The 12,233-nt window shown below is 35.4% G+C and overlaps 1 protein-coding gene across 2 annotated transcripts in view; it reads right to left on the bottom strand.

Moving 5' to 3' along the window:
* The window catches only part of ZDHHC21 (zDHHC palmitoyltransferase 21), a 62,499-nt gene that overhangs the window by 13,419 nt on the left and 36,847 nt on the right, over positions 1-12,233 (bottom strand). For both annotated transcript variants that reach the window (XR_014293457.1, XM_082614495.1), the window contains exon 7: positions 2,752-2,868. Coding sequence is in view for 1 of the 2 variants with exons in the window: in XM_082614495.1 (XP_082470621.1) it covers positions 2,752-2,868 (117 nt within the window). In the remaining variant the exon portion in view is untranslated. The remainder of the gene's footprint in view (positions 1-2,751; positions 2,869-12,233) is intronic.

The raw sequence follows: 12,233 nt of genomic DNA, 5'->3' as shown, positions 1-12,233 counted from the left end.
GATAGTCTTTGCATATAGATAGAGGGATAGAGAGAGAGATACCTCCTCATTATTTCTTTTTTTTGAAAGTTAATGTTTTTATTAACATTTCTTGTTAAACCATAAGAGAAAAGAACACCTGAATAGAAAACAAAGGACATCAAGAAACCATATATAAAATGAATAAATAAATGAATGAATGTGAACAAATGAATAAAATTAACATTTAATTTATGCTAGAAATATTTTTTTGATAACAGCTTTATTGACATATAATTCATATACCATAAAATTCACCCATTTAAAGTACACAATTCAATGGTTTTTTAGTATGTTCACAGAGTCATACAACCATCACCACAATCAATTTTAGAACATGTTCATCACCCTATGAAAGAAACCGTGTACCCTTTAGCCATTATCTCCAGCCCCCACTAGCTCCCCAACCCCACACAACCACTAATCTACTTTGTCTCTATAGACTTGCCTATTCTGGACATATCATATAAATGGAATCATACAAATATGTGACCTTTTGTGACTGGTTTCTTTCACTTAGCATAATGCTCTCAAGGTTCATCCATGGTGTTGCATGCATCAGTACTTCACTTCTACTTATGGCCAAATAATATTCCATTTTATGGATATATACCACATTTTGTATTTATCCATTCACCAGCTCATAGATATCTGGATTGCTGAGAGTTTTGGTCTATTATGACTAATGCTGCTATAAATCTTCATGTACAAATTTTTATGTGAACATACATTTCATTTCTCTTAGGTACATACCTAGGCGTGGAATTGCTGAATCAAAACATAACTCATGTTTATTTACAGAATGGTCAGACTATTTTGTAAAGTATCTGCACCATTTTACATTCCCACTAGTAGTGCATGAGGGTTCTGCTTCCTCTGCATCCTCACCAAACTTTGTTATTATCTTTTTTTTTTTTTTTTTTTTTTGCGTTACGCGGGCCTCTCACTGTTGTGGCCTCTCCCACTGTGGAGCACAGGCTCCGGACGCGCAGGCTCAGCGGCCATGGCTCACGGGCCCAGCTGCTCCACGGCATGTGGGATCTTCCCGGACCGGGGCACGAACCCGTGTCTCCTGCACTGGCAGGCGGACTCTCAACCACTGCACCACCAGGGAAGCCCTGTTATTATCTTTTTTTATTATAGCCTCCTAGTGTGCATGAGAAGTGATACCTAATTATGGTTTTGATTTTCATTTCCCTGATGACTAATGATGTTGAGCATCTTTTCATGTAGTATTTATTGTCCATTTGTATCTTCTTGGAAGAAATGTCCATTCAGATCCTTTCCCCATGCTTTAATTAGGTTGCCTTCTTATTACTGAGTTTAAGAGTTCTTTATCTATTCTAGATACAAGTCCCTTATCAGATACACGATTAGCAAATATTTTCTCGCATTCTGTGAGCTGTCCTTTCATTTTCTTGATAGCATCCTTTGAAGTGCAAAAGTTTACAGTTTTGAGTAAGTCCAAATTATCTTTTTTTTTCTTTCTTGATTTACACTTTTGGTTTCATATCTAGGATATTATTTCCTAGTCTAAGATCTACTGTTGCCTAATCCTTACTATTGCCTAATCCTATGTTTTCTTCTAGGAGTTTTATAATTTTAGATCTTATATTTAGACCTATGATCCATTTTGAGTTAATTTACATATATGGTATGAGGTAAGGGCCCAACTTCATTCTTCTGCATGTGGATACCTAGCTGTCCCAGCAGTATTTGTTGAAAATACTTTTCTTTCCCCTATTGAATAGTCTTGCTACTCTTGCTGAAAAACTGATTGACCATAGATATATGTGTATATTTATGGACTCTCAATTCTATTTCATCTATCCTTATGCCAGTACAACATTTTCTTGATTACTGTTGCTTTAAAGTAAGTTTTGATGCATTTTCTTACATTTTTTTCCCACTGAATATAGTCTTACAAACACTTAAGTTTTCATACACTATATACATATCAATATAACAATGAAGATCTTTTTTAATATACATACTTATTTACACACATGTGAAAAAACAGTGTCTAGAGGTTGGTCAAAAGGGCTGTGCATTTAAAATTTTGATAGACATTGACAATTTGTGCTTCAAAAAGTTTATACCAATTTATACCCCCGCCAACAACACCCCAAAAAGCCTATTTACTCTGCATCTTCTGCAATGCAGTGTATTTCCAAACTTTTAAATACTTAACCAATGTTATTCTTCTCATTTTTAAAATCTTTTCTGTTGTGACAAATCCACTTTGGCTAATAAATACATTCAAAAAAAAGTTTAATTACTAATAAAATGTTTCCACCAGCAACATTCCATTTTTTGGAATTTACCTTAAGTTAGTAGTTTAAAGAGGAAAAAGAGATGTTCAAAGAGCTATCTGTAATTTAGAAAAAAAAAGATTCCATAGTAGATGCTGATCAACAGAAAAATGATTAATTAAAATATGGTATGTTCACTAAATAGTATATCCAACTATTAAAAACTATAAACATGATGTCTGTAGCCATATAAAAATACTTTAATCTAATCTTTAAAAGCAGGATACAAAATTATATGTACACTCTGTACACTGATTATAACTACTTTAAAATTACACAGGCATACGGAAATGGAAATATATAAATGACTACGGATAAGTTTCCTCTTTAATTTCTAAACTTCCTATAACTTTTTAGAATTAAGTTCGTAATTAGGGAATATGTTCACAAATACATTACTTTACATTAAAAATATACTTACTGTGATGATGCCAATTAGTTGAGTATAAAAGAGTCCAGTTATTCCAACTAACATTGTAATGCCCATAAAGGCAGCTAGTCTCATTATGGCCAATTCATGCCTAACAACAAAGAGGTCCTATAAGAAGAAAAAGAAAATCTTAAAAACAATTCAAAAATTACTTGCAGTAATAGTTGCAATAATAAAGAACTGAGCCATAACATTTTCCCTTATTATCTTAAAAGAACTACTCTCCCCATTTTTTAGTTTATTCCACTTAATAAACATATAAATATTTGAAAATTTCAAAAATAATTGTTTTTAATTCATAGTAGCAAGCTGAAAAATGGGATTTTACTACTCTATTGTCATAAAAACCCCTCAATCCTAAAGTTGCAAATCAGCCATGCTCATTTACTATTTGGAGCAAAAACAAAACAAAAAACCCTCCAAAAATCAAAAAACAAAAACAAAACAGATGGTGTACAGTCTCTGGTTCAACAAAAGGAAATTTTATTATGGTACTGCTAAAAAGCTTGAATGCACAAGTCTGATTCATAATATTAAAGTTCAAATGGCCAAGATACCTAGGGATTATGTATTTTAGTCAAAATGAGGGGTAACACAAATAATAGGATCACATGAACAGCTCTCTGCAAGACCAACTCATTCATTCATCCATCCACTCACTCAACTACCACTGCCAAGCACTGAGCTATGTAGTAGAAATTTAAAAAGGATAAAGAGATGGTCTGTGCCCTCAAGAAGTATGCAGTTTATTCAGAGAGAGAGCCCAACTCTGCAAAACTCCAAAACAATGTGATATATACTTTAACAGGAATGTGTGCACAGAGGACAGTAGAGACATAAAGGAATGCCTAGACAGGAGAGAGAAATGGAAACGCTGTGAGGGAAAACTGATTTTCCAGCCTAGGGCATGAAAATGAGGGTGTTGAAAGTGATCCAAAGAAACTGTGGCAGGAGGTCAGGAAAACCAGGAGAAGCCATTTCATTTACCCTCACTGTTCTTTCGCTCTTTCTCCCTTGTCTGGCCAGACCATTCCAGTCGAGGGAGAGAGAGTGAAAGAACAAAGACTTCTGGAAACCTGTAGTTACTAAGCTTTGGAATAAAATAGCCACAGTGGATAAAAAGCAACAAACGAATGGGAAGGACCCCAAAACATAACCACCCACATGCTCTTTTAATACTGATTCAGGTTAAGGCTTAAAGGTACCCTGGTAGCAATACCAGCAACAGGGGGGTCACCGAACATAATGATCTTGTTTGAAACAAAAGAACTGATGCTTTTCTGTGTGGCACAGTGATCATCCACCTGACTTAAGCAAAACTCTGAGTCCACACCCAAACCACTCAGTTTATTAGCCAGGGAAAACTTAAAATTCACCAAGACACTTAAGGTGTTATGTAACAGTTACATATTAGTTTTGACTATTTCAAAATTTCACTAAAAAGAGCCTAATGCAAAATCTTTACCAAACATGTAAAGAGGAAAAGATGGGGCTATGAATGATATTAAAAATTCAGTACAGTAAACTCTGCTATTATGCTGTATGAAAACACAAATATGTTCCAACATGACTGATACATTAAACAACAATTTGAGCATAGCAAGACTCTTGTGTTTATGTGTGATTTTATCCGCAAGAAACCCAAGATGAACAGTAAAAACTTCACCCAGCTAAACCAAGCCATACAGGAATACACAAAACACCTCCCCCCCAAACATCTACCGGCTAACTCAATTTGTCATGTGTGTTTATGAGCCACACTCATCCGTACCTGGTATCACAATTTTCCCTCCAATTTCATATGACTCTCCTTCCATCACTTCGTAATAACTCACATAACGCAACCCTTCTGATGCCCACTTCCACAAGAAAATTTCAGGTCTCTTCTAAGGTAAAGTGCAATGTTTGTTATAGTATTTACGTATTTCTTAACTAGTTAACATGTATAAAACTGTGCTGCTATTTTTATTAGGAACCCTTTTAAGTGTCACTGACAAAGTTCTTGAGTGTTGTGTCTTCATTTTCCCATAAGCCCTATGGTTTTCATCGCATGATTTTGCACAGTGGGGCAAATTTTAGGAATAAACATACTGTGTCATAGTAGAGCTTACCCTAATAAAAATACACATGGTTCCCAATTTACAACGGTTCACTTGTAAATTTTGTTCACTTTACAATTTTCCAACTTTTAAGATGGTGCAACTTTGGATATTTTCAACTTAGAATGGGTTTATCAGGATGTACCCCACTGTAAGTCAAGGAAGATCTGTGCCATATATGACCAAATAAAATGCATCCTCTTTTCTCCCAGTGAAAAGATTAAAAAACTTTTTTGTCCACTAGAATTTATACATGTTAGGGATGAAGATGAGACTAAAAGATCTACTTAAAATTACATTTATTCACTTAGGTATACATTTATGTTAGAGAGTACTTGTGTAAAACAGTAAATTAATTCAGAAATTGCTTTTTATCACTCTTATATTTTCAAAAAAATACATCCCAACTTTACATACACATAATTAACATCAGTACTAAATCCATATTTTGAGTCATTTAACATACTTCTCCAGAGCACAACATCTTTACTTCTATCTTAGATTTTTTTTTTTTTTAGATCTAGCACTTTTTGAATCCAAAAACTGGCTTGGGAAATTTTATCTAAATCACAAGCATCCATTTGCTATTCAAATCTTTATGACATAATCAGTGTTATTATGGCTGAATTGTGTCTCTCCAGAAATTCGTACGTGGAAGCCCTAACCCCACCCTCACCCCAGCACTTCAGAATGTGAGAGTATTTGGAGAGAGGGCCTTTAAAGAGGAGATCAAGAAAAATGGGGCCCTTAGGGTGGACATTAATCCAATCTGACTGGTATCCTTATAAGAAGAGGAAACTCAGAAACACAAAGCAACACCACGGATGCTCAAGCACATGCGAAGACACAGCAACAAGGTGCCATCTGCAAGCCAGGAGAGAAGCCTCCAGAGAAACCAAACCTGCCAACATCCTGATCTTAGACTTCCAGCCTCCAGAACTGTGAGAAAATGAGTTTCTGTCGTTTATGCCCCCAGTCTGTGGTATTTTATGTCGCCCTAGAAAACTAATACAGTAACTGTATTTCTTTATCGTTTTCATTCCTTTCCATTTTTTGGTTAAGAAATGTGCTTATATATAGATAAATGCATAAAACATAAGTTCAGTTTAGAGAAAAGAATGCAAACATTTGAAAACATGCAGATGCTTTCCTCAGTGCATTTCTTCCCCATCACATCCTCTCCCGCATCCCTACCTTAAAGAGAAAGGTTACTGATTCGTTCTTCAGACATTTTCGATACTACTATTTTCAGTTGCATATTACAAATATCTTTTCCTACTCTGAGTCTACTTTTTCATTTTCTTTACGGCATCTTTGGATAATCCGAAATTCTTAATTTTAATGTAGTCCAATTTATCAATCTTTTCTTTTATTGCTTTTTATTTCCTGTTTAAGAAATCTTTCTCAACCCTGACGTAATGATGACATTCTCCTATATTGCCTTCTAAAGCCTTTAAAAGCTTTATAGCTTTGCATTTCACATTTAGCTCACTAATCCACCTGGAATTGATGTTTGTGCACTGTGAAATACAGGGTTCTGAATTTACTTTTACTATATGAATACTCAATTGTCCCGGGACGGTTTATTTAAAAAGCTATCCTTTCCTCAGGGATCAGAGGTCAAGTGTCCATACATGCCTGAGTCTGATGTGGGCTCTTTATCCTGTTCTCTTGGTTTGTTTATCCCCATACTAGTGAGCACATCTTAGTTACTATGGCTTTGTAATAACTCTCCATACCTAGTAGGCCAACTCATCCCAACTTGTTCTTTTTCAAGAATATCTTGGTATGGGATTAAGAGACACAAACTACTAAGTATAAAACAGATAAGCAACAAAGATATATTGTACAGCACAGGGAAATACAGCCTTTGTTTTGTAATAAATTTAAATGGAGTATAATCTATAAAATATTGAATCACTATGTTTTATACCTGAAAATAACATAATATTGTAAATCAACTACACTTCAATGTAAAAAAAGGAATGTATTGGTTATTCTAGATACAGCTGACCCTTGAACAAGGCGGGTGTTAATCTGCCTATATCTTATAGCAGGCCCTCAGTATCCACGGTTCCTCAGCATCAGCGGATTCAACCAACCATCGATCCTGTACTACTGGAGTATTTACTACTGAAAATAACCGCATATAAGTGGATCTGCACAGTTCAAATGTGTATTGTTCCAAGGTCAACTGTAATTTGTATTTCCATAAAAATTTTTAAATTAGATTTCGAGTTACAACATACTCAGACATACACACACATATGATATATTCTCTCCACTAAGAGTCACAATTTTCCCCTAGAGGTCTTGTGCTTTTCAAAGTCAGATTTAATTCCTGTTTCTTGATTCTATTATAAATGGTTCTGCTGTTAATTTCATTGTCTAAAGCATTGTTTGCTAGCATATAGAAATAAAACTGATTTTTTAAAATATTGTTTTATAGTCACACTTCTTAAACTTTCTTAAAAATTCCAAAGAATCTACAGATAAGTTATTTACATGATCATACCATCTAAGAGTAATGACGGTTTTCTTCATTTCAGCAGTTATACCGTCTCTTTCTTCCCCTTGCCTCACTGCATGGACTAGAATTCCTAGGACTATATTTAATAACAATGGCAATGGGGGCGCAGCAGGCATCAACACCTTGTCCCTCAACTTGGAGGGAGAAAGGTCAACATTTCATCATTAAGCATGCTACAGCTATTGTGTTGGGTTCTGTGTGTGGTTTTTGGTTGTTTTGGAACCTTTTATCTCACTAAAAAAGTTCTCTAGTTCTAGTTTGCTAAGAGTTTATAACATGAATGGAGGCTGAATTTTATCTTTGTCTTCACACACTAATACATACAGTCTCCAGACATCTGGGGTTTTTTCCCCCTAATCTGTCAATTGATAAAGTATACTGACTGATTTTCTAGTGTAAAAGCCACCTTTCATTCCTAAGATAAACTCAACTTGATCAAGCTGGTTATATATGACCAGATTCAGTTTGCTAAAATTTTGTTTAGGGGTTGTTTCTCTATGTTCATAATCAGACTAATTTCCTTACATTCTCTTATTGTCCTTAATAGGATATACCCAACATATGCTATACACATAAAATGAGTTGGGGAGTTTCCTCTTTTTCTAGTGTTTTGAAGAGTATGCATAAGACTGGAATTACTGTTTCCTTTCATATATGATAGAGCTAGGACTCACTGGTAAATGTGTGAATATTCTTTTCAGGAAAAGTTTTAACTACTCACTCATGATCATAGGACTACCCATGTTTCCAGCTTCTTCTTGCTGCTATACTATGCTTATGATCAGGAAACTCAGTAAGGTACAGATGTCAACTAACCAAACTGATGTATAGAATTAATACAATCCCAATAAAATTCCCCCACCAGTAGAGTATATACTGTTATATACTGGTAGGAGTTTTTTACTTTGTTTTGATTTGTAAATTGCTAAGTAGGCTGTTTCTAAATTTCACTGAGAAAGACAAAAGCAAAGGATAGCATACCACTCCTATATAAAAAGAACAAGGAAGAGGATCTGCTCTACTGCATGCATTATCAGTAGGGGCAGTATCGCCCCCAGGAGGGAGAAAATTGGTTCTTGGAGGAAAAAAAAATTTAGCTATTACAGTGATTTGTGGCTGTCCACAAATCAATCCTACCTGACAAAATCTTATTCCTTAGTATTTAACTTCATAGAGAAAAGAAGAGAAAGTGTCTAAAAAGGCTCCTGATGGGAGCAATAATAATGAAAAAAAAAGGCAGAAAAACACTCTTACACTGGATAGCAAGATTTATTATAAAACTACAGTTGTAACAGTATGGTGCAACCACAAAGATAGACTAATGGACTAGAAAAAAAAAGCAGAAACAGATACACACATATATGGCTCTTGGTTTATCACAAAGATGGTATTGCAGAGCAGAGTGGAATTATCTTTTCAATAAATGGTGCTAAATCAATTGGATATCCATCTATGAAAAAAATGAAATCCTAACTCCTACCTCATAAGCATTATAAAAATCAATTCCAGGTGGAAATATAAAAAATATAATACTTGGAAGACAATATAGGAGAATTATATTGATGATTTAGGATAGAAAAATACTTCTGAAATTGAACCCCAAAAGCACTAACTAAAAAGGAAAAGACTGGTAAGTTGGAGTAAAGTTAAAACTTCTGTTCATCAAAAAATAGCATTAAGAGAGTAAAAAATTTAGCTACAGAAAAGATATTTACAACATACATAATCATAAAAGGACTCAAATCTAAAACATCCTACAATTACCAGGAAAAAAAAAGTCAAATAACCCCCCTACCAAACATGCAAAATAAACAGACACACTGCAACCTCAATGAACCTCCAATCTGTTGACTCAACCACCATTTCACTGTCCATCAATGCCTTCCTCCAGTACCTTCACTTGACTTCCTACTTGTTTACAGTCCACACTACATTGTTATAATTTCTCCTTCAATATATACCATCAACTTTCTTTTTTTTTTTTTTTTTTTTTCTGTACGCGGGCCTCTCACTGTTATGGACTCTCCCGCTGCGGGGCACAGGCTCCGGACACACAGGCCCAGCGGCCATGGCTCAAGGCCCAGCCGCTCCGCGGCATGTGGGATCTTCCCGGACCGGGGCACGAACCCGTGTCCCCTGCATCGGCAGGCGGACTCTCAACCACTGCGCCACCAGGGAAGCCCCCGTCAACTTCCTTGATGCTCTCTTTCACCAGTGCTCCCTGGTTTCACCGGGTACTCCTGCTTAGTCACCTTTCTGTTTCCTCCTCATCTTTCTGTCTTCTAAAATTTAAGAGTATTCCAGGCTTAGTCTTAAGACCTCCTTTCTTATCTAGCTATACTTACTCCCTAGAAAATCTCCTATCAGGTCCCATGGCTTTAAATACCATCTTTACACCTAAAGGTCCCAAATTTATATATCTAGCTCAGACCACTCTACTGAAATCCAGATTCCCATATCTGTCTACTTAACAACATCTCTTCTTGGATATCAAATAGGCACCTCAATAGAACCAAAATCTTTTAACTTTTTCCTAAAACTTACTCTTCCTCCAAACTTCTCCATCTCAGTAAATGACATCTCTATTCTTCCAGTTGTTCATGACATAAAACCTTGTAATCATCCTCTACTTGTCACTTTCTATCTCATACCCCACATCCAAATCAACACTAAATCCTGTCAGCTCTTAAACTATAATGCACCACTTCTCAACACTTCCACTACTCTCCAAATCATCTTGTTTGGACTATATTTTAACAGTCTAGTAACTGGTCTTCTTGCTGCCATGACTGTCCCTAAATTTATTCTTCCTAGCAATCAGGTTTCTTTCTCTAATGTAAATGAGTTTGTGTAATTTTGCTAAAAAACTTTCAAAAGCTTCCAAAGTCCCAACCACGAAACATCCTGACAAAACAAAGTCTCACCTTCAATCCCAGCCCTCACTGCTCTCAATTCATCTCTTACAACTCTCTCCCTAACTCACTCCACTCAAGATACACTGGCCTCCTTATTCTTCCTTAAAAATGTGAAGCATGCTCCCACCTCACAGTCTTGGCATTGGTTCTTTCCTCTCACTGAAATGCTCTTCCTCCCAATATCAGTGACATGCTTGAGCTCCAGGTCTCTGCTCAAGTGTCACTATGAGAAAGGCCTTCCTTGACTATATAATCAATCATTACTTTCTATCCCTTACTCACCTTTATTACACTTCATAATACTAATCTTGTATACCATATATTTGTTTATTGCCTGTCTCCCCCAATTAGAATGTAAGCTCTTTAATTCAGGAACTTCGTTTTGTTCACTGCTGCATCCTCAGAGCCTAGAATGGCTACCATGCACATCGCAGGCATTCAATAAATATTTGTTAAATGATTTACTGACCTTCATAATTTCTGAAAATAAACAACTGTTTTACAAATAAAATTTTACATATAAAATAATAATCTTATATTAATCAGTAGGAAGCAATTTTATTTATAAACTATTATTTATAAGTCACTTTGTGTTTTTATGAGACCAGCCTGAAAATTAACATGTGAGGTATTTGTTATCTTCCTCCTACTGAAGGGGTTTCTCAACCTCAACATTACTATACTTTGGTCCAGATCAGCCTTTGTTGTAGGAGGTGGTACTATGATCGTAGGATATTTAGCAGCATCCCTGGCCTCTACCCACTAAATGCCCATAGCATTCTCCCAGTTGTGACAACCAAAAAAGTCTCCAGATATCATTACCAATGTCTCCAGGGTGGAGGGGGAGAAGGGGGGCCGGAGACTCCCTCCTTCCCCCACTGTACTACTGGAAGGGATTTGTTTTCTCTGTTTTTCAAAAATGAAAATAGCTTAGATCACAACTAAGATATCTAAAGTATACAGATTTGAATTTTCAAAATGGCTAAATAACCAACTTCACATGCTAAGGTTAGGTTCATGTGGCAGTTACTCTTGCATAAAGTAAAATCCTACCATATCTGTATGGTTATCAAGCACTTTTGGGAATGGGCCTCAGCTTAAGTTTTATCATTACATTCAAAATTATAGGCAAAGAAGTTACACGATTATTCTGTATATCCTTCTCACCTCCAGCCTCCAGGTAAAATGTACTTTTTTTCAGTCTTGTTAAATCCTAATGGAAATTAATATCTAAATGAAAAAAATCACTATTCATACTTGACTCATGGCTATCACTGAGTGACCAGAATTACACATTCAATTTTGATACAGATATAACTGCAGCTTTCTTAGGGAGCAAATTTCACTGGCACCTGACTGCTAGGTTCATGGCTGAGGGTAAAATATTTCAGAAAAATCATTTTGTCTGCCTTCTCATCTTTTAGCAGTAAAAACTCTAGAAAAGTTATAGTTGTTCAATAAGAAAACAAGATACCATATTTTCTTGCTACATTTACCATTTAATACAGGCTATATCATTTGATAAAAGTAAAAGATGAGTGAGACAATAAAATTGCTGCCAGCGTTTAACCATTTAAACTCAAAGTGACTGAAACATTCTCACAGAGAAATAAAACTGCTAAATTTTTATGCTAAGTGCTATAATATTCATAAATAATTAGCTATATAAAATTTAATGAGGACATATATTCAGTAGACCTGGTACTGCAAGGCAAGGTCAAGATTTAGCATAAGGTTTCTTTGTTCCATCTGTCAGTAAAAGCACAGGGATATATGACATATAGAATTGACAATTGTTAGAATAATAGGGAAGTCTTATACTTTTTTTTTTACAAACGTAAACTAATTATATATCTGACACCATACCTTCCAAGCAAAAAAAAAAAAAAAAAAGAAAAGAAAAAGAGAAAGGAAAGTAAAATTTACCAA

The sequence above is a fragment of the Mesoplodon mirus genome, assembly GCF_964341445.2.
Source record: "Mesoplodon mirus genome assembly, chromosome: 1".
In the NCBI taxonomy this organism is placed as follows: Eukaryota; Metazoa; Chordata; class Mammalia; order Artiodactyla; family Ziphiidae; genus Mesoplodon; species Mesoplodon mirus.
This window is presented reverse-complemented; position numbering and strand designations above follow the sequence as displayed.